Raw genomic sequence first — 25,813 nt, 5'->3', positions numbered from 1 at the left:
GTATTTGTGCCTGTGTGTGTCGGGTCAGGACTTGGCCAATAGAGACATCTGCTAAACTGTTTGTCTTTTACTTGACTTTCACAATCTGACTTTACATAAACAGACTTTTCATATTACCTAAGCATTTACATTCACACCGATGACCTGTTTGAGGTGTGTGTGTGTGTGTGTTTGCCTGTGTGTGTGTGTCCATTTGCATGTCCCTGTCTTTGATTAATGGTTGTAATGAGACTGTTTAGGTGGTGTGTGTGTGTGTGTGTGTGTGTGTGTGTGTGTGTGTGTGTGTGTGTGTGTGAGAGAGAAAGAGAAGACTGAGCTTGTGTGTGCCATTCAAATATACGGGTCATTTTGTCCATCATTAGCAGTTCAGTACATGCTATCATAGTCTTCCTCTGCTTAAAGACTATATGGAGGATACATTTGAGGAACAAATGCATCATCACCATCACAGTTTTTGCTCTGTACTGAAAGTGCTCTTATCTTGTAGACTTGGGGGGATTGTACGGACAGTGGACTAGTTAACAAAATACCAGAAACAAAAAATGTTCTGTTAACTATCCGGACTGAGCTGAACATGGCACAACAGTCAGATGATTCTTTCATTTTTTCTCCTCGACATATTTAGAAACTTGTGTCACCCCTCCTAAACTTCTCGGTGTTTCTTTCTCCTCCACAGGCTGCAACTGATTGATGACCTGACCTATGAAGATGTCAAGAAATGCTACAGGGGCTCGGTGAGTCGTTGTTTTTTTTACCGCGTCCAGATTCCCACTGTCTGTGGACATTTACACGGTATTGTCAGCATAAGGAAGTAATGGAGGGCTTCGTTCATGCTTAAAAAATAAAAAATAAAATGTCCTACCCACTACAATATTACGTATAGTCCAAGGGGAGACAAAGTAAGGTCGTGTGTAGTTGTACTTGAACTATCACACAGAAATACTGCCTTTACCCGATTTACCCGATTCTATTGTTACCCGATTTGTAACAATAGAAAACAAGCCTCTTTTAACAGGGAAATCCGAATGAGTAAATAGGACACACCTGAGCACTGTTAATGTCTCTAGGGCGGTCTCTGCCGCCCTCTGGTGACAGGTGGAACCATGACAATTCTAAGTTATAACCCAGGTTGAGGCAAAGAGGGGAAGGGATTGTCTGTGGCACCACTACAGAGGAACAGAGAAGGGAAGGGAACACTGTTAGATGTTACGCAGGATAAACAATTGGGTCAGAACACATTGTGACATAGGAAGTGTGTCTGAGTTATGAAACAACACAGTGTAACAGAGAGGGTGTGGGACTAGTGTATAGTGATTGACCAGCACCAGGAGAACAGGTGTGTGTGTTTTTTGTGCGCAAGTGTGTGGAGAAGAGTGCATTTCTTATGCGTGTGTGTGTGTGTTTATATTTTATTTTATTTAACTAGGCAAGTCAGTTAAGAACAAATTCTTATTTTCAATGACAGCCTAGGAACAGTGGGTTAACTGCCTGCTCAGGGGCAGAACGACAGATTTGTACCTTGTCAGCTCGGGGATTCGAACTTGCAACGCTCTAACCACTAGGCTACCCTACCGGGTACCATGCCAAAGCTCCAGCCCCCATAGGGAAAGGACAGGGCAGGAGGGAACTTCATTGATTGGAGGGGGTTTTATGCACTTCCAAAATAATAACAGGAGCTGAATCATAATCTGTTACTAAAGATTACTAAAGATTAGGTGATATAGTCACATGGCCATCAACTTTTTTTCAAGATTCCGTTTGGGAGAAGTAAAACAGTAACATTTTCTGACCCACCTCCCCCCGTCTCCCCCTTCTCTCACCCCTGTCTATCCCCGTCTCACCCCTGTCTCCCCCTTACAGACCGTCAGCAAGTACAATTCCCAGTACCACAAGCTGTTCCAGACCGTGCCCAAGGAGGAGATCCTCATGAAAGGTAAGTCAGGGGAAATTGAACACTGTCCACACATCACACACTCTGTCCATAATACGCGAATGCTCCTGTACTTAGAATGCACGCCCAGTACATTGCTTCATACAAAGTGGTATGCCATCTGACGGCTTGGGTTGAATGGGTGCATGACTGTGGGAAGATCAAATACACTGCAAGAAAACACCATTTGAATTGGGAGTGCTGAACTGCACTGTGCTTGAATGGGGTATGCATCACTCTAATGTGCATGGGGTTGACTTGACACTAAACTAGATATGGCTGTGCTGCTACAGTACAACAGTTGAGATGTAGGCTATTCATATAACTTGCAATGCCTTGCTTCTTCTGCCCGGCATATGGACATTCACACTGTCATCAACCACGTCAAACTCGCTAGTCGCTAAAAAGCCAGAAAAGTGGTATTTTTTAGGTTACAAATTCATTTGGGATTATGTGACTTGAGCCAGAGTCAAATCCATTCCTTTTTCGTTACAAATCAATGTCCGCTGGCTGTCAGAATCACGTCGTCAATCTCCTTACAGCAGGCTTCACAGTGCTTCCTAGTCGTCTGCTTTCCACTCCACAGTGCTCTCTCTCTCTCTGCCTCTCTCTCTGCCTCTCTCTCTCTGCATCTCTCTCTCTGCCTCTCTCTCTGCCTCTATCCCTTTTCTCCTCTCTGTGGGGAACCCTGTACCAGCCTGCTGCATTCAGCTGGAAATGGACAACTGGATGCATTCAACCGCCTTTAAGCCAAAAGCCCTCTGAATCAGAGAGGTGCGGGGGGGGCCATAATGAGGCCGTGATCAAAAGCCTCTCCAATCACAAGTTGCCATTTTGGACTGTTTGTGTTTTGGTCATGACTCATATTTTGAGACGTTAGTTCATAATCTGTGTTAGAACAGAATTTAGTTTATTTCTGGTTCTTTCATAATTTGTGTGCGTCTAAAGATTGACGTGTTAGTATGCATGCCCTAAAGATAATATTTACGGGGGAAAGGAAAATGACATAATGATATTGCAAGTTGAGTTGTGTTTCTATACTAAAGGAAATCATCACTAGCCAACGGTATTCCACAGTCCCATACACTTCAACTGTATCCCACAGCCACAATGTGTAGGTTTGAAGCCAACTCGTATGTATCCCACGCTAGCCTCCAGCTCTGCGGATTCTCCCTCTGGTGTGTGTATTCCCCACAGAATGAAATAGAGATACAATATAATAATGTTCTATGATAATCCCGGTCTTATTTGTGGGTTTTTTTCTTCTCCCATTTCCAGTGTATTCCTGCGCTCTTCTCCGAGACATCCTACTTCAGGGCCGCCTCTACATCTCCCGCAACTGGCTGTGTTTCTATGCCAACCTCTTTGGGAAGGACATCAAGGTGAGTGTCAAACAGCCTTGGTGATGTGGTGGTTCATTCACTCCAGTGGGTCTTCCGTGGTTAGCAGTTACGCAAATGCTGCCTACTTCACAATGGGAAGGAATTGCAACTGCCCTCAGCCTTGACACAAAATGGCTTCTCTCTTCTAACAATGGGCGCGTTTGTAAATTCACTCTGGCTATCTACTGCGATTTCAGAGCACTCTCGTTTGAGTGTGCCAGAGCGCAAAATAACTTATGCATTTATGTACGCTCAACAACTGTTGTATATGGCCGGTGTCAGTAAACGTCAGTAAAAAAGTGTAATTAAATTGTTGCCAGCAGCACAGTTACAGTCACCAACGCTCCGGATAACATGAAAACAGCCTAACCAGCTCTGCTCGGGCGGTTAAAATGGTCAGAGTGAGGTGTTCTCTCATTTGTGTCTGGGAGTAGCTTGCAAGCTAGCCAACATTAGCTTGCTAGCGCACTCTGGCACTCCAGATTTAATTTACAAACACACCAAATATGAAGACCTGTGTTGAAAATAAATAATAGGCTTATCATCATACCTATCAATGCTGATATAGCGTTGTTGGTACGGGCATTCCCGTGGATAACGGGCTCTCATTTTTACCTTTCCTAAAGATCATTGAACATAAATGGATGTGTCTCTGTTCAATTGCTGAAGGTTTCTCTCTTTGAAATAGAGAGTTAGGCTGTCTGATAGAGACGTATATCCTCTGCAATTTACAACCTGAACACAAAAGACATTCAAATGAGTCGCTCTTCATGCAGGTTTCCCTCTATTAAGTCCGTCATTGAAACGGCTTATTTGCTCATGCTTCCTAGTTCAGATAATTGAGCTTGAACAATTAAAATGGCCTGTTTTGATGTGGTTATTGAAAATAAGTACAATAAAGTGACACGATAGTCCGGTTATTTATTGAACAGCAAACTGTTTTACAAAGATGTTGAGTCCATTTACAGTAAAGGAAATTGAGTTGAACACCAATTTCCTTATTTACAAATCATTACTTTCCACAACGTCACGGGACACAACATAAAATGTAGTGGCGAAAATACGTTCTGAATAATACAATTGTTGGTCAGTCAAGTGTAAAAAATGTTTTCAAGAGGAAAGGGTATTTTGTATTGTATTCCTATGAAATAACCGAATTCTATTGAACGGATAAAGCATAAGCCTAACAAGGCTATTTTAAGCTCAAAGACCCGTTCACCAGCCAGTCATTTGAAGTGACTGAAGATTAAGCACGGTGTCAACTCGCCCTGAACCCAGCGATCAATCACTCACTTCCTCTGGGATAGACCTTTACCTGTTCCTTATCTCACACTGTTCCGCTCCTCCTTTCTTTAAATGGGCACAAAGTCCCAAGATTGGGGTGCATAGTTATGTTGCGGAAAGGTCACACAGCTATTTTTTTTTGTCATGTGCCGTGTGTCTACTCTTAACTCAGCGAATGGCATCCCAAACACTGTTCTGTACAGAATAAAATGCTTGTTCGATGTGTTTGCAAGTCATCCGGCTCAGATTCCCCATGTATAAATGGATTGGGTAGAATATAATGTCCATGTTAGTTGCTCTCAATATGCAACAATAATGCGCAAATAACAATGTTACCTTAATGTGTCCTTGTTGACTGACTGATCACTAAGGGAGTGAAGGGATGCTACGCTTAACACTAGAAAAAGCCTGGCCTCATTGGACCCCCCTTCGGGCCAATGACGTGTCTTCTGAACGTCAACATTCTAGTAAATACATTTCATATACAGTACCAGTCAAACGTTCGGACACATCTACTCATTCAAGAGTTTTTCTTTATTTTTACTATGTTCTACATTGTAGAATAATAGTGAAGACATCAAAACAATGAAATAACACATATGGAATCATGTAGTAACCAAAAAAAGTGTTAAAGAAATACAAATATATTTTCTATTTGAGATATTTCAAAGTAGCCACCCTTTGCCTTGATGAAAGCTTTGCACACTCTTGGCATTCTCTCAACCAGCTTCATTAGGTAGTCACCTGGAATGCATTTCGGCCCCGTCACTCGGGAACTAAACAATTCACTCTGTAATGAAACTGAGACTGGTAGGCCGGCTTTTCCCATAGTCAGGTTTTTGGTTTTATGTTTTGTTGTCGACATTTTGAAATAAAATGAACTTGCTTAACAACCTGTTGTCGTATTCGGGTGGTTGTTGTCGTCAACCAGAAACCGGAAACAGAGTATCCTGTCAAAAAATTGCTTAATTACGCAAAATAATGGTACTGAAGTGACCACGACTTTTCAATGTGGAAGAGGCTGTATCTATCTTGATTGTTGATACGGATTCGGACACGTCCTTGCACTTTGAAAGCGATGATGTCGAGGTGAGTGAAATAAGTAAACAGCAGATGTATGTTTGGTGTTGTTGACGTTTAATCTATGAAATTTGGGGAATAGCTATCACATTAGCTTATCCTGTCATGATCACTTGCTTGGTACAGTCGAGCACATCCGCGGTGGCGCAGGAGCTTGAATGATAGCTCTCCCATGGAAATAGTTGCAGTGTATGAATTGAATTTATTTTGGGCAACAGACATATACAACGAAATGAGGATATCACTTGAAGGTATTCATTGAAACGCTTGTTTCCAAAGTTGTCCTCGATTTTCAAGAACAATAACACAAATGATTAAAAGACAAGACAAAATTACAAACAACTATAAATACATACATTTATATTGAGATCCTAAAAAGTGTCACTATTCACTGCACTTCTCCCTAACCTTAAAAAAATCAACCATATTAATTTCACATTAAAACAATCTTTTAATTGCACATCATACCGATCCTTCAAATAAATACACCTGACCAGCAGTAGGAGGCACAAGTGGAGTGGTTTAGCTGTATATAGTCACCTAACTAATTTGTTGTTATGTCTTGTTTCTACTGATGTAATTGATATGGAAATGGCTCAAGTGGCTTGCTATAGCTAGCTAGCCAGCTAGTCTGTCAGGCAAGAAAAGTTGTGTGTGGCGGTACATTTGGAAAGCGTGTACCTCAGCTGTCACTTTCACTAGCTAGCCTTACAGACAACCAGCTAACTTCTCATTTATCTGTTGGGTTTATGTCATGGTTTGTCATATTTGCTAGATACAGATATTCATAGGCTATACATTGCCTAGTTTTCCTATTATTTGACAGCTTACCTGTCGTTAAGGTAGATGCCCGCGCAGTTGAGCTCATATAATATTGAGTTGCAGTGATATCTGTTTACATAGCTAGCTAGCAAGTTGCTTGTTTTGTTGTGTTTCTACCGATACAATTCATTTGGAATCTGTCCCAGCTCCGTAACTAATCAGCTAACATTGGCGAACTCTGTACCAACATACTTTGACCTGTTACCATCTACGGAAAGTAATCTGACCATGGGTATGGAAGTGTGTACCCTATATAGCCTTTATGGTTATAATCTGTCCCATCTATGAACATATTCATGAACGTCTTTTTCCGTGTACTCTCTCCTGTCTGATTATCCATCAGTCTGATGGACATTCTGAACTAGGAAACAATCTGGCCACTAAGGGCTTCATAATAAAATAATATATATAGTATAGTGTCATGATGATGATGATGGTGTGTGTGTGTGTGTGTGTGACCCCAATATAATTCATTTTCTCACACATTTCAAACAAACAGACACAGCTCAAAAACAAAGAACAAATGACAATTACAAGTTACCTTATTTTTAAAGAGCCCAACCTCTTATTTAATATTACACCACATGCATGTCAGTAGGAATAAGACTCATTGTGTCAATTGTGTAAAAACACTCACTATCAAAAAACGATTAACACGCAACCCAACAAAAATCTCTAGAGTATTTCAATTGTAGTAACTTTGACTAAATTGCTCCCTCAAAATGTACCAAGTATAATATATTATACTAATACATATTATTTACATATACAAAAAATGTGACCAGAGGACAATATTCAGAAAGTATTTCAAAGCTATTTGATTAACAACTATTCCTACTTCTGTAAAAAAATGCAAACAACTATTCAGAGACTATTTCAAAATGCAGATAAGATTTAAGATAAGATTTAGTACAGACCAGGCTGGACACAAAATTTAGAAATAGTAGCCTACTTTGACAAAAATTCAGTGAATGCAACAAGTATTAGGTAGAGACAAGATACAAAACAACTGTTCAGAGACAATTTTAAAAAGTAAAGCCCTTCAAACTTCACCTGCTTTTAAATGATGAGTTACAACTCGGTTCACACGCCTTGGTGCCACCCTCTTGGCTCCCCTCTTCCTTCCACTGTAGTCATATCACAAAGTGTCTGCACAAGCTGCATTTTGACTGCCTTCAGGGACCAGCACCTGCAGTTTCTGGGAAGGGGCATTTGCACGGTCCTGCAAAGAATGTATGCATTTATGATGGACATTTTGAGCATCCCCAAAACATATTCTTCCACCTTTTTTTGCCTGTGGATTCAACACTGTAATAGCTTCTCATTTGGTCAAGATGGTCAACTACACTCCTCATTTTCTTGTTGTAATCCATTATAAGGTCTGGAAGAGAGAGCCGTTTCTACCACTTTTAAAAACAACTCCAAACCCCCTGCCTTTCACTTTAGGCACATGCTGTGAGGTACAAGCGTGAATCTTGTGACTTGGGGCAGACAAACTCCATGGAAACGTAGGCTACCCTCTCTGGTTTTCTCCCTCTTCCTCCTTCTCTCACTCTGGATCCTCCTCTACCTCTGCTTCCTCCTCTCCCTCCTCCTGTCCCTTTTCCACCTGCTCTTCCTCCATGTTCCTCTTCAAAACAAAACAACTAGTTAGCTGACTACAGTATATACAGCTAAACACTATTTCAAAGAGACCGAGAGCAATCATTCGAGCTCTACCGCTGATGCTCTCACCTGTACCAACCAAGTTATCATGACATGACTTGCTAATCTGAGAACGAATCCTGAAGTTTCACAGCATCAAACATCGACAGCACCAAACATATCTGCTGTTTACTTATTTCAATCACCTCGACATCATCGCTTTTCTGCCCCAAATATATAAACATTTAAATGACAGAATACCCTGTTTCCGGTTTCTGCTTGGTGACAATAGCCATGCAAATACGACAACAGGTTTATTAGTTAGTCAATTTTGCGATATTGACACAAATATTATTGTTAGATAAGAAAGGCCGTTGACGGCCGCTATGGTTTTTGAGTTAAATATATTACTGTGCTTTGAGTGTATTTTTTGAGGTAAAGTTTAGGAAATATCAAGGATGGGGCGGGACAGTTTAAAAAGTTGTTTTTAGTCAACATGACGCTCTTGGCTCTCCTAGTGCTGCGGGAGTAAAGGGATGCTATGCTATTAGGCTATGAAGTACAGGTGCTAATCATGTTTGCTTTTCCTCTACAGGTGGCCATTCCAGTGGTGTCAGTACGGCTGGTGAAGAAACACAGGACAGCAGGCCTAGTACCTAACGGGTTGGCCATCACTGTGGACACCAGCCAGAAGGTATGGCTCAGCATAGTACAGCAGCACAATGCAATATGGCTCTACCACTCACAGACAGCTAGCATTATCTAGGTGTTAACCCTAACACTTTAAGAGTTTTTTTCTTCATAGAAGAGTTTCGAGCAGGCCGAGTAAGTGTTTTTTTGGGACGCCTATGTCCAAACACTATAAAAACATATTTATTAAATATATATACTGTATATAAACTACCGTTCTAAAGTTTGGGGTAACTTAGAAATGTTCTTGTTTTTGAAAGAAAAGCACACTTTCTGTCCATTTAAAATAACATAAAATTGATCAGAAATACAGTGTAGACATTGTTAATGTTGTAAATGGCTATTGTAGCTATAAAAGGTAGATTTTTGTCATGGAATATCTAGAGAGGCCCATTATCAGCAACCATCACTCCGGTGTTCCAATGGCACGGTGTGTTAGCTAATCCAAGTTTATCATTTTAGAAGGCTAATTGATCATTAGAAAACCCTTTTGTAATTATGTTAGCACAGCTGAAAACTGTTGTCCTGATCAAAGAAGCAATACAACTGGCCTTCTTTATACTAGTTGAGTATCTGGAGCATCAACATTTGTGGGTTCGATTACAGGCTCAAAATGGCCAGAAACAAAGAACTTTCTTCTGAAACTCGTCAGTCTATTCTTGTTCTGAGAAATTAAGGCTATTCCATGTGAGAAATTGCCAAGAAACTGAAGATCTCGTACAACGTTGTGTACTACTCCCTTCACAGAACAGCGCTAACTGTCTGTAGCCAGGATAGAAAGAGGAGGGGGAGGTTCCGGTGCACAATTGAGCAAGAGGACAAGTACATTAGAGTGTCTAGTTTGAGAAACGGATGCCTCACAAGTCCTCAACTGGCAGCTTCATTAAATAGTACCCGCAAAACACCAGTCTCAAAGTCAACAGTGAAGATGGACTCCGGGATGGTGTTTTAAGAAGGTCATACCGAGGATAATTTAGCTATTTGATTTTGAATTTGAAGACCCCTTGAAGTATCAAAATAAATATATACAAAAATGATTTAATGGAAAAATTGTATTTAGCCCTATCTGGTAAAGACCAAATCCATATTATAGTAAGAACAGCTCAAATAAGCAAAGAGAAATGAGTCCATCATTAATTTAAGACATGGTCAGTCAATGCGGAACATCTCAAGTACTTTGAAAGTTTCTTCACGTGCTGTCACTAAAAACATCAAGAGCTATGATGAAACTGGCTCTCATGAGGACTGCCACATGAAAGGAAGATCCACAGTTACCTCTGCTACAGAGTACAAGTTCATTTGAGTTAGCAGCCCAAATAAATTCTTCAGAGTTCAAGCAACAGACACATCTCAACATCAACTGTTCAGAGGAGACTGCATGAATCAGGCCTTCATGGCCAAATTGCTTACCATAATATGGACTTGGTCTATCACCAAATCTTCTCTATACCAACCCTACCTTGTCACAACACAACTGATTGGCTCAAACGCATTAAGAAGGAAAGAAACTCCACAAATGTAATTTTAACAAGGCACACCTGTTAATTGAAATGCATTCCAGGTGATTACCTCATAAAGCTGGTTGAGAGAATGAGTTTGCAAAGCTGTCATCAAGGCAAAGGGTGGCTACTTTGAAGAATCTAAAATCTGAAATATATTTGGACTTTTTTGTTTACTGCGTGATTCCATATGTGCTATTGTGTAGTGTTGATGTCTTCACTAATATTCTACAATGTAGAAGTGACCCTTGAATGAGTAGGGGTGTCCAAACCTTTGACTAGTACTGTACTTCAATAATTGTCTTTTACTGGTACCGGGTGACCTTCAGACGAGTCTTGTGAGGCCTTGTGAGTTTGACCTGTGTGTAGGTCAAACTGTTTGGACGCTGCAGACAGAAGTTGGCAGATCGGCCATGCCGAATCCCAAAACGCTTGTGGGGGGTCGTAGAGCAAAACGGAGAACACCATCATGTTCGTGACTCTCGCGATTTCCGCGGGGCGCGGACTCTAGGTGGTTAAGACACTTTGTGTCCTTTATTTTGGCAGTTACTGTACCTGTAGTTTGTTCTCAACAGACACTGCTCTGATTTGAGAATATACAACATATCAGGTTAAAGGCCCAGGTTCAGTCAAAAACGTGATTTACCTGTATTTCCACACTATGAGGTAGGAATAGAACTGTGAGCATCTGTGGGATGGAGTTTTGGTGACCAGGCATTAAATGTGTGTTAATATACCAATAAGAAAGTGTTCCGATCCTCTCTGCCAATAATAGAAAGAAATTGCTCTTTGCTCAAAGCTATTTTTGTTCCTTTTTTACTTTTTTAATGGAAAAACAATCACACTAAGGTTACTCAGATAAAAAAATAGTGCTATTGGACCTTGAAAGGTCAAAGGTCACATCCATGTTCACCTTATTGACTATATACAGTTCTTCAGAGGTGTTTGCTTTGAGGATATGAGCAGTTTATTTGTAAATGAATTAACTTTTTCTGTACTTCATTTATCTCTGGGTCAGAAGCCCATTTTTCTTGCTGGCACAACGGCCAGCAAAAATTATTTCTGTTTGATGGAAGCCTCCACACTCGATGGATCTTAATATTTTTGGATGTGATTTATATGGAGTAGTCTATAGCTTGCATTCATGGAGCTATAGAAGACACGTTGACCCAATGGCTTCTTGCTACTTAATCACTTCGTGATGTATTGCTTTGAGTTTTGGTTGTTTTCCTTTATTTAATTAGATCCATTGGGTCCTCAATGGGGTGGGATTGGGTTGGGGGAGGGGGGGTTGTAACTTCGTTTTGTTTGGTTGTTTTCTTTATTTAATTAGATCCATTGGGTCCTCGGTGTGGTGGGGTTGGGGAGGGGGGGGGGGTTGTAACTTCGTTTTGTTTTGTTTGATTTGGTGTGGTGGGATTGGGTTGGGGAGGGAGGGGGGGGTTGTAACTTCATTCTGTGCATCTGTATTCTTGTTTGCTAACAGTTATTATTATGAATAAAAACATTTGATCGTAAAAAGGAATGTACAGCGATCAGGGTGCTTGCGTTTTGTTTCAAACGGTAACTCAAGAGTCTGTTCTCGTTCTTCTACAAGTTAGTGGTGTGATGTAACAGGGCTCCTGACACAGCAAACACCTTTTATGTGGTTTTACGGCCCTTAGTGATGATGGCTAAAGCTGCTGACTGCCACCTGGCTTTGTTTTGTCTTTCATGAATTAGAGAAGCTGAGTAGGGGGAGACAGCTCTCACATAACTTCAATGACTAAATGTGTTTTGGGAATAGGGGTCTAAAGCAACACAAGAAATGGAATGGGTAACACTTACTATACACCTATTGTCTGTTTCGTTTATCTAGTGCACAGCTGGATTGATTGGCTGAAGCTACTCAGTCATTGCATGTCATAAAAATGTCAGTTACCAAGTGAGAAATCTAACTTTGTTGATAACCTGTGCATCTTCACATTGGCTGTAATAGACCGTCAAAGATAGTGGATTTATTTTTATTTTTAACCCAAGTGTCTTTTTCTCTCTTGCAGTATGTGTTTGTGTCCTTGCTGTCCCGAGACAGTGTCTACGATGTCCTCAGGAGGATCTGTACACACCTTCAGGTGCGGAATAACCTCACAATATGCCATTGTCAAAGGGACTTTAGTATACCCGTAGATGCGGTAAAAGGTCAGTGGAACGCAGACCTTGGGGGTGAGAAGTTTGCCGGATGGGCGCACACTAACCAAGTTGATATTTGCCAAATCCATCATGATTGCCGTATTGTAACAGGCCCACAATGTGGTTACTAAAGTCCCGTTTGGATACATTTAGCTGTTTTCAGTGCATAACATTTAGAAAGTTGTCCCTTTTTCGGGTTTAGAAAAAGTGGTTGCTAAATGCTAGCTCCCGTTCGTGTAAGCTGATGGCATAGCTAGCATACAGATGGTGGCAGTCAGATGTTATTTTACTGTAATGTAGATGATGATATGTACATGTACTGGGGTTGACATCCATACAAGCATTATACACCGATTTTTACCTCAACATAGTGTGAAATACACCTAAACAATAGCTTGAATGGGCTAATTTTGCTTGGGGGCAATGAGGCGATTCAGGATCTTTCCCCCCCACTCGTTTCCATGGCATTTCCATTGTTTTGGTCGAGATCCATTGACCTCTTTATCTCATCCATGGTCTGTGAGATTGAGCAGATATCGTGGATATCAATACTGATGTGTAGTTACACAATAGAGAACTACTAATTACTGTAGTTACAATGTAACCTTATTTTCCTCCTTAGGTGAATGGGAAGAAAAGCCTTAGCCTGAAGCAGTACTTGGAGGAGCCTAGCTCACTATCTATGGTAAGCCCAGCCAGTACACACAACGACACTACTCTGGGTGCAGTACAGTAGGATAGATATGGTAGCCTGGGTGCCAAGCGGTTTCTGCTCTCTTACAAACATGGAAGGAGTGACAAGGAGTTAGCAAGAGATCAAAACACAGTCTCGCACCCAGGAAACAGTTGTGGTGCAACCAACCCTGCTTTACACAACAGTCTAGATCCATCTGCTACTGTTTGTTGACTAGCTGCCAAAGACCATCAATTGAACTTGGCAATGTGCAATTTACAGCATCCCTGTACTTTATAGTAAGTGTGTGTAGGGTCAAAGAGATAGATGGGGTCATGTAGTGTCGTGTTAGAATTATGCAAGTCAGAGTTAGGCATTTGTTAAAGATGTCTATTTTTATGCCCCTACACATTACTCAACGTGACTCTCATAGTTGTAAATTGCACTACTATACTGAACAAAAATATAAACGCAACATGCAATCATTTCTAAGATTTTACTGAGTTACAGTTCATACTGTATAAGGAAATCAGTCAATTTAAATAAATTCATTAGGCCCTAATCTATGGATTTTGACGATGTAGGCAGTTTATGGTAGAGAAATGAACATCAAATTATCTGGCAACAGCTCTGGTGGACATTCCTGCAATCAGCATGCCAATTGCACACTCCCTCAACTTGAGACACCTGTGGCCTTTTATTGTCCCCAGCACAAGGTGCACCTGTGTAATGATCATGCTGTTTAATCAGATTATTTCTATGCCACACCTGTCAGGTGGATGGATTATCTTGGCAAAGGAGAAATGCTCACTAACAGGGATGTAAACAAATTTGTGCCAAATGAGCTTTTTGTGCGTATGGAAAATGTCTGGGATTTTTTTAAATTCAGCTCATGAAACATGGGACCAACACTTTAATATTTTTTGTTCGGTGTATATACACTGAAGCATGCTTCTGGCCTTCCTTGTCAATTGTAAGTCCTCTTAAGAATAAGATAAGCGGAGTGCCTCAAACTGCTGTTTTTAATCCTTTAGTAGACCCTTTTTTGTTTGATCGCCGTCATCATGGGTTAAGGGCATCACGGGATATTAAGAAGCTTAGCATGCTGCTATTTTACTCAGGCGAAAGTCAGAGCTACTAAAGCAATAATAATCCACTCAGTGATGTGAGTGCTTAAAAGGGACCTCAAACTCGAACTGCCCTTCTAGCCTTTTCTCCTCTTGATCTTGTTTTTTACTCACTGGCATAATGGTAGGTTCCAATTCGTTTACAAAAAAACAAACATATCCAAATTAATAACAGCCGCTGGGAAAAAAAGGCCAATATATAGAAAAAGAGAATGCCCACTCACTGTTTCACTTCTCCCAAACGTGATAATTTAACAAAGCTTAGGCAATACAATCCCTAACGTGCCAACCAAAAACATTGTAATTATATCGCCCAAACGTAATTAAAGATACCTTTTCCTTTCAGCCTCTCTCAACTTCATCTCCTCTCTTCCTCTGCGGGCCTCTCCTCTCTTCCCCTTGCTCCTCTCCTCCCTCATTCAGGATGAGTTCCCTGTGGTCAATGACTTCCCTCCAGTGTTGAAGTGGAGGAGAAAGCCGTCCATTCCGTCCGTGTCCTCCTCTCTCCCAGACCTCCTGGGGAACTCCACCAGCAGCCTGAGCGCAGTGGACACCCCCTACCTACCCACTGAGGTTCCACTGACATTGAAGAGTAAGATCAAAGGTAAGGCCCGCTCAATCATCAATGTTCAAAGGGGCGACACATTTCTTGGGTTGGAAAGGATTATTTTGGATAAAAAAATGACTCCAGGCTGCACATAAACGCCTAAAGCCTGATAGAAAGTATGTAGAAATTATAATGGACCTATATATTTGGAAATAACTGCCCTTTTTCCAGTCCACAAATAGATTTTGACAAACAAATCAGTCCAAACAAAAGTATTCGCAACCTTCCTTTTGAGTTTTTCAATACTTATGTGGTTGAAACTCTCGATGTTGCTTGCCCCTAGAGGTTAGAGAGGTAAACCTGGCCACAAGACGGTTGCCAGTTCGAAACTTTGAATCCCGGGTCTTATGGGGAAAGTCTAAAAGGAAATGAGCAGGCAACTGGAGGGTTGCTGTTGTCAAGTCCTACAAATGGTGTACATGTTTTAGGACCTCTGTCAGGTCTGAGTTCAAAGCCTAAATCATACAGCAGGTATCCAGTGGACAATAACCTAACCACTGGTCCAAGGTCAGATATTTTCCAGCCCTTTTATGGCCTAGGTTAGGATTGGGATGACGGTAATCTGATCCACAGAGGCAACCTTTCATCCATCACACTGTCAGCACTCTCACAAACAGCCCCCCCCCCCCACACACACACACAGAGGTGGCAGGCTCTGAATAGACCCAGCTCAGTTGTAGCTTGCATGGGTGCCTGACTGACTGACTGACTTTTTTTTATTTATCCAACAACAGACGGGCAACGACAAGCTAACTAAAACAGAAACAGGCTAACTTAGCTAAATGACTAAACCATACATACTTAATGACTAACATTTAAATGTAAGCTAGGCTCTGTTTTGGTTCTCTGTGCCTGACGGTAGTCTCTCGTGACAGACGGGTACCGAAATAACTCTTGACAGAAAAGAGGACTATTAGCCGATATCTCTTCCTTCCTCCACACGCAAGCTGTTTTTGTATGATTTTTGTATGAGCTCAACTTCTTTCTTCTTCTTTCCCTTCTACTGGCTTAGAGCAGAGATGGACAACTGGTGCCTCCCCACCCTCCTTTTTTATAGGCCCGGGAACAATTAATAAAAGGAATATTTATTTTCACATTTGAACTCAACATACTTTTCCTTGAGAGTTAGAGGAATAGAGTACACAAGGTGCCATTTCAAAAATGTGGTTGTGCATCAGCGTCAGCAGATTGGTAAATGAGTCTAGTGGCCAGCTATCTAAACTTCTAGTAAGCAGTTTAGATGGGGTGGAGGCAAACGTTTGCAGTTTAGATGGGGTGGAGGCAAACGTTTGCAGTTTAGATGGGGTGGAGGCAAACGTTTGCAGTTTAGATGGGGTGGAGGCAAACGTTTGCAGTTTAGATGGGGTGGAGGCAAACGTTTGCAGTTTTCACTATGGCAAAATGTGTAGAATTGCAGCAAATTAGCGGTAAAACTGAAGAAGAAAAATGCTTGAAATGAGTTATGAAATAGCAAAGTCTTCTCTCCGCCCCATGGCAAAATGTGTAGAATAGCAGGATTATAGCATTAATTATTAAGCCAGTGAGGAGTTTATCAATGAGTGTCGAATTTAGTCAAGATAAACCTTTATTGCCATTTTGATATGTGAGGCATATTTACTCTAATAAAGGAGCATAATGCTTAGGTTGTTACAAGTGTACTGATATAAGTGTGATGCACGTGACATCCCGGCAACTTTGAGAAAAAAACACTTGACATCGGAGTTGTCCCTGTTGAAATTCGAGAAGTTCTGTACATATTCGTGAGGCTAGCTTAGCATCTCACTCTCCATTGAATACAGGCGGTTGACGTCAACACCCCTCATCGAAGAGTTCAAAAAAGTATTCAAATAACGAGATGTATCCACCAATTTCAAAGACAGGAATAGGTGGGAGCTTGACAGCCCACTGTTCTGCTCTGTGGACAACAAAACCCATTTTTAGGGCGAAGACACAAGCATCTCGTCATTATTTCCAGTATCTCTGGTTGTCCCTGTAGTTCTAGAAGTATGAGAGGTGCCCTCAGAGTGGCGGGAAACAGACTTCTCCTTTCATACATAATTGTACCTTCTCTCAGATCATTAAAAGCCCCGCTGTGTGGAGTTTTTAGCAGGTTCCTGTTCATTAGGCACCAAATTGAAGAAAGTGGACTGAAAAATGGAGAGACTACTTTGACTTGTCCAATAAGAAACGCACATTTTCTGTTTGCCGTTGCAAAAACATTTCCATAGCGTGACATAATGAACAAGACCCTGTCGAGGCCAACCCCAGCCCTGTTAAAAAAGATGGCTAGAATGAAATGTACAATCAACACATACAAATGTACAAAATATATCTGACTGTAAAACTAGCTCCAAGACTAGTATTGTTACTTTCTATGTGGAAGCACCACTACAAAGAAACAATTATGGTTTAAAGGGTCTTGTGTAGGCTAAGTAAGGTTGTAAATAAGTAAGGTTGTAAATGGATCCCCTGAGTTTCTCCAACGTGTCTGCCTTCAAGTTTAATTCCTGCTGCATTGGTGTCAGACTTGGGATAGGAGACAGACAGTTGTGCATAGCTGTTACATGCTGACCAGACCGGACACGTGTAACGGATGTGAAACGCTAGCTTAGTTAGCGGTGGTGCGCGCTAAATAGTGTTTCAATCGGTGACGTCACTCGCTCTGAGACCTTGAAGTAGTGGGCCCCCTTGGCTTTTGTGGAGCGATGGGTAACGATGCTTCGTGGGTGACTGTTGTTGATGTGTGCAGAGGGTCTCTGGTTCGCGCCCGGGTATGGGCGAGGGGACGGTCTAAAGTCATACTGTTACACACGTTGCGTGCGTGAGCGTTGCAAAATACAGTTAGAAATCCATGTTATTAAATTATTGCTCGCCAACGAGCGTCTGCCAAAGTCGCCAACGAGCGTCTGCGAAAGTCGCCAACGAGCGTCTGCGAAAGTCGCCAACGAGCGTGCGCTGAAAGTCCTGCCTCTCCCTGCCTCATTGGCTTATAGAAGCAGGTACCCACGTGCCATCTCCTCATTGGTTATACCCACGTGGATGACTGAAGGACGAACTGTTTTGCCGGTAGTTGTGGTAAAACAATGAAAGTTTCACCATATAAGTTAAATGATGAAAAAGCCTGGAAGGAGGAGAGATGACTAGAAACAATTCGGTTGGCAGTTTTATGTGTGGATTAATTGTCGGAGTAGAGGACCTTGTGCATTTCAGGTAAAATAACTCAATGTTTATATCCCAGGACAAATTAGCTATCAACAGTGAGCTAGCTAAATAGGACAAATTAACGTTAGCTAGCAAGTGTAAGCTAACTAGCTAAATTGCCATACATGTTTAATGATTTTCAACCTGTCCCCAAATTAATGTCATTGGTTCAGAGTTTGTTTTGATATTTTAACCTGCGTGTGGTGATCGCGTTTGGTGTGGGGGGGGGCAAAATAAATGTATGTACGATAGCGCATGCGCACAGCCGGTTTGGGTTCCGTGTTAGCCACCCACATACTCAGCGCTGTGTTGAATGTGTAGTCTATAGAGAAAGAAGAGGCTCAATGATAACACTCAGGCCATTATGCTGTGGTGTGTTGTCTGAAGACGGGTTGGTTGTTTAGCAACAAAACCGGCACTTGTGCAATGTTTATTGAAAACATAAATACATGTGAGCACTTGTTGTCTCTCAAATATATTGTTACAGTTGTTGGTTAGCTAGCTAGCAATTATTTTACCGTATTAGCAAAACAAGACATGGTATCAATAACAAGATACAACGAGCTGTAGCAAGCCACCTACGATTCCCCACATAGCAGCGTCTGTCATTGTTGCTAGCTATCTGACCATTCAGAATCACAATGCCAAACGGCCTTCTGCCTCATCGATGTGCGCGCATCATTTTTTTGTGACGTTGTCAGCCGACCCGTCTATAGAGACAGAATAGCTTAATGCTAACGCCTTTCAGCATTGCTCTCTCTTGTGGTGTTGTCTATAGAGAAGCAACAGCTCAACGCTAACGCAAACCCATTTTGGTCTGTTGTGTTGTGTGCAGAGCGGAGTCTGGAGACAGAGAAGATCCTCCTGGCAGAGCCAGTGCCAGAGCTGGGCCACATGGAGTACCAGCTGCTCAAGTTCTTCATCCTTCTGTGAGTACTGGACAAACTCACCAGGTGCTGCTCACCAGGTGCTGTTCGTGGCGTGATGAGCACCATAGGAGTTGGCAAGGCAACCCAAACAGATCTGGGACCAGGCTTCGGACGGATCACAATGCACTCACATCACACACAGGGCTAAGGTCCTGTTACTATGCACTTAGGAAGAATATGAATTGCATCGACTTCTTTCCTGGTGTCACCGCTCCTCACCTTCTCAAAACCCATTGGATGGGAAGGTCAGAGGTCCCTCCCCTCTGACCTTCTCGTCCCATGGGTATTGAGAAACACGAGGAGTGACGACCAAGGCAATGCAATTGCGATTCTCCCTTGCTGTCATACTGCCACCTGCTGGTCATAGTAATTCTGACCAGTTCATATTACACTTAGTGTACATATTACATTTGCATCTCTTTACATGAGAATTTTTTTTGTAAATGGCATTACGCTGTTATTTTTCATGGCTGTTAAGATTTTTATGAATTTTATAGCATGCTTTTGGGGGGAAAAAACTATGTTGAAGCTCATGGCACGTCACTCACATAATGATCCATAGTCTTTTTACTATAGCTGTCAGTGTACACGTGTGTGGAAAACAATGTGGTGAAAGTGTATGTCTCTTGTCTCCCTTAGTATCATTCTGCTCATCATGTCCTCCTGCTACCTGGCCTTCCGTGTGTGTAGTCTGGAGCAGCAACTGTCCTTCCTCAATACACACCCGACAGTGCACATGAGAGAGAGGTGAGGGACACGCATGGGCACACACATACACGTGCATTGGTTCACACACACAACCCGAGAGCGAGAGTTGAGTGTGACACACACACACACATAAAGACATATTAGTTTATAACGTAGGTGCACAGGTCGAGAGACAAACTGGAGTAATCAAGGTGACCGACAGTGACACACATTCAATACCACCTTGCACACTCTTGCTTGCATCTAGCTGATCTGGAGTGTCATCATTAGTCCAAGACGTTGCAACTAAAAGGAGAGCTTCTATTGGACAAATTCAGGTTGGTCCCTCCTTATGCAATATGGCCAAAATATCACATCACGATATTTGTCAAATTTATTCAGATATGACGGTATTTTAGGTTTTTGAATAATACAAGTTCTAAATATGCTTCATGAGTAATGCATAACCCTAGGGTGGCAACACATACATTTGAAATGGTTTTTTTTAATGGGGATTTCTACATTCTGATTGTTTTATACTGTTCAATCAAACTTCAACCAAACGTTGGAATATATTGGATACAGCGTTGTTTGACATGACAACGAATGAACAATCCAGGGAGGGGTTATTTTAACTGGGTTGGAACCAAAGTGTTGGTCAGTGTTTCCCGGTGGACCCTAATTAGAGGTTACATTATAGGTTATCTTACTTGGTGTAGCTAAAATATTAATGTTTTGCCTATTCCTCTCTGATTTAGAATATAAAGTTGCACAAATTACATGCTGATCTAGGTCTACACCAGCACTGGTATCAGACTGTATTTATTTAGCTAGCTAGCTACGTTTGCTCTGATTAAGCACATTTAGCCAGCTAACTATCGATGAGTATTAGTGGCTAACACAATTTATTTTAGCAGACAGTAAGATGCACAAGCTAATAGTGTCATCATAGAATGCTTGTGGATTTACAGTACGTTAAGAAGCGAAGTGGAAAGCAGCGCCGCTGTCACCATCTTGTTGCATCTGCAGCATTGACCATGCAGACAGTCACTGCGGGTAAACAGCAAGCGAAGTGGCTGTGACTCGTGGTAGAGCACTCTCCTTGGGTGACGGGGGGTGGGGCTTGGCGTGTGTGGAAGGAGAGCGGGAGAGAGACGACGCAAGTAGCAAAAAGAGTGAACTATAAAAAATAAAAAACTGTCATTGCACGCGGTAGAGTGGCGTAACACATTAAACAAACCATACATTGAAATACCGTAATACAAGGTAAAGGAAAAACCCAAACTGGTACGTGCATCAATACCGGTATATAGTCAAATGCAGCATGCCGCCCAGCCCTAGGTCCCTTCGTTCAGAAATGTTTTGCGACAGAATGAATGAATACAACCCAAAAGCTTACCTTGACTTGGAAGAGTTGCAGTGTTGGATAGCCTTAGCCAGCTAGCTAACATAGATAGCATTCCTCTCTGTTTGATTCAGGTCGGTGAATAGGCTAAATTAGCTGCATTATTAGCTAAGTAGGTGAAAAGTGAACTATGCTTCTTCTCCTGGCGTCACCAGAAAATGCTAACATACGTTTTTCAGGGACAGTTTTACAGTATTTGCAATCTAACTTGTGTTTCCTCTGAAAAACGGAGGCGGGAACTCCGCTCAGGCATCTTTCTACGCCTGCCACATTAGGTTAGTGAAAGGTAAACTAGTTACTATCTCCCTCTCTCTCTGCTGCGTCTCCTTCATTTCTCAAGAAATTAATTTGTTGAAAACTGTTCAACTATTGTCTTTCTCTGTCTGCGAGTCAACTACTCACCACACTTTATGCACTGCAGTGCTAACTAGCTGTAGCTTATGCTTTCAGTACTAGATTTATCCTTGGGTGGACAAGTTGTTCATTCATACTGCAAGAGCTTTTGATAGATTGAAGCTTTTGATAATTACTGTGTAAGTCTATGGAAGGGGGTGAGAACCTCCTAGGTTTTGTATTTGAAATCAATGTACCCAGAAGACGGAAAACTAATCTTTGTCCCCCAGTCCCTTTGTTCATTTCCTATCTCAACTCAAGAGAGTGCTGAATGCTTTGATAAGTCATATTTGCTGCATAGTCATGTTTTACTAGATATAACATTATATTCCCACTTCAAGTTTAGATAGTGTTATTGCTATGCCAACGTGCATGTTTGTCTCCTCCCAGGTAACACTTGCTGTATGCTGCGTCCCCATTGGACAGATGTCCTGTCAGTCACGGAGGTTCTCCTGATGATTGGGCAAACAGAGACTCGGTTCATTTACCTGTCCCACCATGTAGGTGTGGAGGAGTGCCCTGCTGGTTCAATGAGAAGACAATGACTTGAGATAAGCCAAGACCTGAAGCAAAAACTGCACTTAAACAGACAGCCTAGTAGGGGGTGCCAGTGAGTCAATAATCCTCTTGTCATTCCCTAGAAAGACTATGGACCCCTCGGACAAGAGACTAGGATGGAATAAGGAGAATGGAGGAGGATCGGAAGTAGAGGACTACAGAGTAGATGTCAATAGGGCTGTGTTCACCTACCAAGTTCACCTGACCTTTGACCTCAATGTCCTTATTTTACTGCCAAGGAATTACAATTACAATTCCAGTCAACTGATCAGACACCTTTGCATTCAGGATTTCAGAGACTTTTCAGAGATTTTTAGAGTTTTTTTTTTTCCACAGACTTTTTCAACAGGAACAAACTGAACCCAGTGGGTGTTTTTTGTGTACACTTTTGTGGAGAGTTGCTGCCAGAGAGACTGAAGACAAGGTATTCCATTCCGATAAGGAACTCAACCTGACCTGGTCAAACAGTTCCCACCGCAACCCACCGTCACTAAGGCACGAACTCTCCTGTACCCTAATGAAGAAGCTATTTCAATAGACATCAGAACTTTATCTGCCTGTCAGAATTGTGAGATGATATGCTAGAGTTACGGCTGAATTATAGCGGTCTTGTCATGCAAACTGAAAACATGGTACCGTGTGTGTCAGGTGAGGTCGACAAGCCATGAAGTGAAAGGTGCGCGCACGTGTGCGTGTCAGTGTGGGTGCGTGTTTACGTGTGTATGAGTGTTTTCAACATTATGTGTGCAACTTAAACAAGTGACTAGGAATATCTCAAGGTAGCGTGCAGCTTCTCCACCTGACAAACGATGCCTGCATGTAATGTAACACTAGATATTGACCGAATTGTAAAGCCATTTGTCTGTGACACTGTTGCATGGATGTTATCGATGGAGTGGAACTAACGCAGAGTAAAGCAGTGAAGGTATCGAGAGAGACGCAGGTTGACAGGGAATGTCGTTGCTGTTCACTGTTCTTTAACGTTCCACGTGGAGGTGTGTACTATAGAGACTGTACAGTACTTGAAACCTAATCATTGCATTTCATAGGAGATTATGTGTGGAAAAATATGGCCTCCACTTCAGCTACTAGGTGCACCTTTTTAAAGCGTATCTGAGGCTGGTTCAGAGAGAATTGTGTAGACTAGAGTGTATTTACTACTAGAGCCTATATGTATTTATTTGTGTGCAATTTTGTACTGAGTCAGAAAGGCATGTTGTTTTTAGTGAGTCGGTATGGGTGTTTGTTCACTGACGTATTTCTAACATGGGTCGTGTTAATTTTGCACAAAATGGGGGGGAAACTGATTTTAAATGAACTACTTGGATTTGTCCAATCGTGCCCTAATGAATACGACCCTGTCTTGCAGTAGGGCTGGAGTCAGCAGTGCCGTGCGTAACTGTGAGACAGCAGTGACTAATAAACAGCCTTCCTTGCCTGTGCCTCTTGTGACCTTTGACCTCTTATGCACACACTTCCTTACCCGTGCCTCTTGCAACCTTTCACCTCATATAACTGGATCCCAACACTGGAAATGGAAACATCTGGAAGAAATAATGGAGGACCATCAACAGTAGGTCCTCCCTCTACTGACCTACAGCCTATTTACCATGCAGGGGTTACTTTATTACAAGTGTGTGGGATGTTAGTTTAGTTGGGAGAGACTATGGTAAACACAGTGATGAAATACCCACTCCCTTTCTTATGTACCGGAGGGTTAAATGTATGCATTTATTGTTTGCAGATGTGTTCTAATACTTACAGTGCATTCGGAAAGTATTCAGACCCCTTGGCTTTTTCCACATTATGTTACATAACAGCCTTATTCTAAAATTGATTATACATTTTTTTTTCCCTTCACACAATACCCCATAATAACATGGCAAAAACAGGTTTTTATAAATTTTTGCAAACATATTAAAAGTAAAATAGTGAAATATCACATTACATAAGTATTCATAGCCTTTACTCAGTACTTTGTTGAAGCACATTTGGCAGTGATTACAGCCTCGAGTCTTCTTGTGTAATGTTACAAGCTTGGCACACCTGTATTTGGGGAGTTTCTCCCATTCTTCTCTGCAGATCCACTCAAGCTCTGTCAGGTTGGATGGGGAGTGTTGCTGCACAGCTATTTTCAGGTCTCTCCAGAGATGTTCGATCGGGTTCATGTCCAGCCTCTGGCTGGGCCACTCAAGGACATTCAGAGACCTGCATTGTCTTGGCTTTGTGCTTAGGGTTGTCCTGTTGGAAGGTGAACCTTCGCCCCAGTCTGGCCTGAACAGGTTTTCATCAAGGATCTCTCTGTACTTTACTCCGTTAATCTTTGACCGAGATCTTGACTAGTCTCCCAGTCCCTGCTGCTGAAAATCATCCCCACAGCATGATGCTGCCACCATCATGCTTCGCCGTAGGGATGGTGCCAGGTTTCCTCCAGACGTGATGCTTGGCATTCAGGCCAAATAATTCAATCTTGGTTTAATCAGACCAGAGAATCTTATTTCTCATGGTCTGAGAGTCTTTAGGTGCCTTTTGGCAAACTCCAAGCGGGCTGTCATGTGCCTTTTACTGAGGAGTGGCTTCCGTCTGGCCACTCTACCATAAAGGCCTGATTGGTGGAGTGTTGCAGAGATGGTTGTCTTTCTGGAAGGTTCTCCCATCTCCACAGAGGAACTCTAGAGCTCTGTCAGAGTGGCGATTGGGTTCTTGGCTACCTCCTTGACCAAGGTCATTCTCCCCCGATTGCTCAGTTTGGCCAGGCCACCAGCTCTAGGAAGAGTCTTGGTGGTTCCAAACTTCTTCCATTTAATAATAATGGAGGCCACTGTGTTCTTGGGGACCTTCAATGCTGCAGACATTTTTTGGTGCCCTTCCCCAGATCTGTGTCTCGACACAATTCTGTCTCAGAGTTCTGCGGACGATTATTTCTACCTCATGTCTTGGTTTCTGCTCTGACATGCACTGTCAACTGTGGGATCTTATATAGACAGGCGTGTGCCTTTCCAAATCATGTCCACCACAGGTGGACTCCAAGTTTGGAAACATCTCAAGGATGATTAATGGGAAACAGGATGCACCTGAGCTCAACTTCGAGTCTCATAGCAAAGGGTCTGAATACTTATGTAAATAAGGTATCTGTTTTTTGTTTTGAATACATTTGCAAAAAAAAATGTAAACCTGTTTTTGCTTTGTCATTATGGGGTATTGTGTGTAGATTGCCGAGGAAAATTTTGATTTAATCCATTTTAGAATAAGGCTGTAACGTAACAAAATGTGGAAAAAGTAAAGGTGTCTGAATTCTTTCAAGGCATTGCACATTACTGCTACTAAAGTAGAGTTCATAACGTTGTATGCAACAAATCTGTTTGTGTTACTCAGCAATAAGTTATGGATAAGACAAAGAGCTGATTGTGTATGAGGGGAGACACATAGGCCGTGTTACTTACTCTGTGTAAAGCAGCCCCCCCCCCACCACCTCAGGTAGCCTAGCGGTAAGAGAGGCAAGCCAGCAACAGGAGAGTTGCCATTTCGAATCCCGGGTACAATTGGGAAAAAATGGTTGGGAAGTGAGCTGGCAACCAAAGGGTTGCTGGTATCAAATCCTAGATGCCATTGCCTGACGTTATGCCCCCCCCCCCAACAACAGCTCCCAGGGCGCCCAGTGTGGAAGCCCCCCGCACCTCTCCCCCAAAGAATTGTGTGTCTCTTTTGGAGGGGTTGGGTTAAAAGTGGAAGT

At 42.1% G+C, this 25,813-nt stretch overlaps 1 protein-coding gene across 2 annotated transcripts in view; it reads left to right on the top strand.

Annotated features, from left to right (window-relative positions):
- Positions 1-23,522, top strand: part of gramd2ab (GRAM domain containing 2Ab) — a 57,903-nt gene extending 34,381 nt beyond the window's left edge. For both annotated transcript variants that reach the window (XM_020470033.2, XM_020470034.2), the window contains exons 3-12: positions 677-734; positions 1,861-1,933; positions 3,209-3,312; positions 8,738-8,836; positions 12,371-12,442; positions 13,123-13,185; positions 14,724-14,904; positions 18,944-19,037; positions 19,677-19,784; positions 21,913-23,522. In XM_020470033.2, coding sequence (XP_020325622.1) covers positions 677-734; positions 1,861-1,933; positions 3,209-3,312; positions 8,738-8,836; positions 12,371-12,442; positions 13,123-13,185; positions 14,724-14,904; positions 18,944-19,037; positions 19,677-19,784; positions 21,913-21,916 — 856 coding nt within the window. In that variant the 3' untranslated portion in view covers positions 21,917-23,522. The remainder of the gene's footprint in view (positions 1-676; positions 735-1,860; positions 1,934-3,208; positions 3,313-8,737; positions 8,837-12,370; positions 12,443-13,122; positions 13,186-14,723; positions 14,905-18,943; positions 19,038-19,676; positions 19,785-21,912) is intronic.
- The last annotated feature ends 2,291 nt before the right edge of the window (positions 23,523-25,813 follow it).

The sequence above is a fragment of the Oncorhynchus kisutch genome, linkage group LG22 (genome assembly GCF_002021735.2).
Source record: "Oncorhynchus kisutch isolate 150728-3 linkage group LG22, Okis_V2, whole genome shotgun sequence".
Taxonomy (NCBI): domain Eukaryota; kingdom Metazoa; phylum Chordata; class Actinopteri; order Salmoniformes; family Salmonidae; genus Oncorhynchus; species Oncorhynchus kisutch.
The sequence above is the reverse complement of the archived record's forward strand: the minus strand, read 5'-3'. Positions and strand labels throughout refer to the sequence as shown.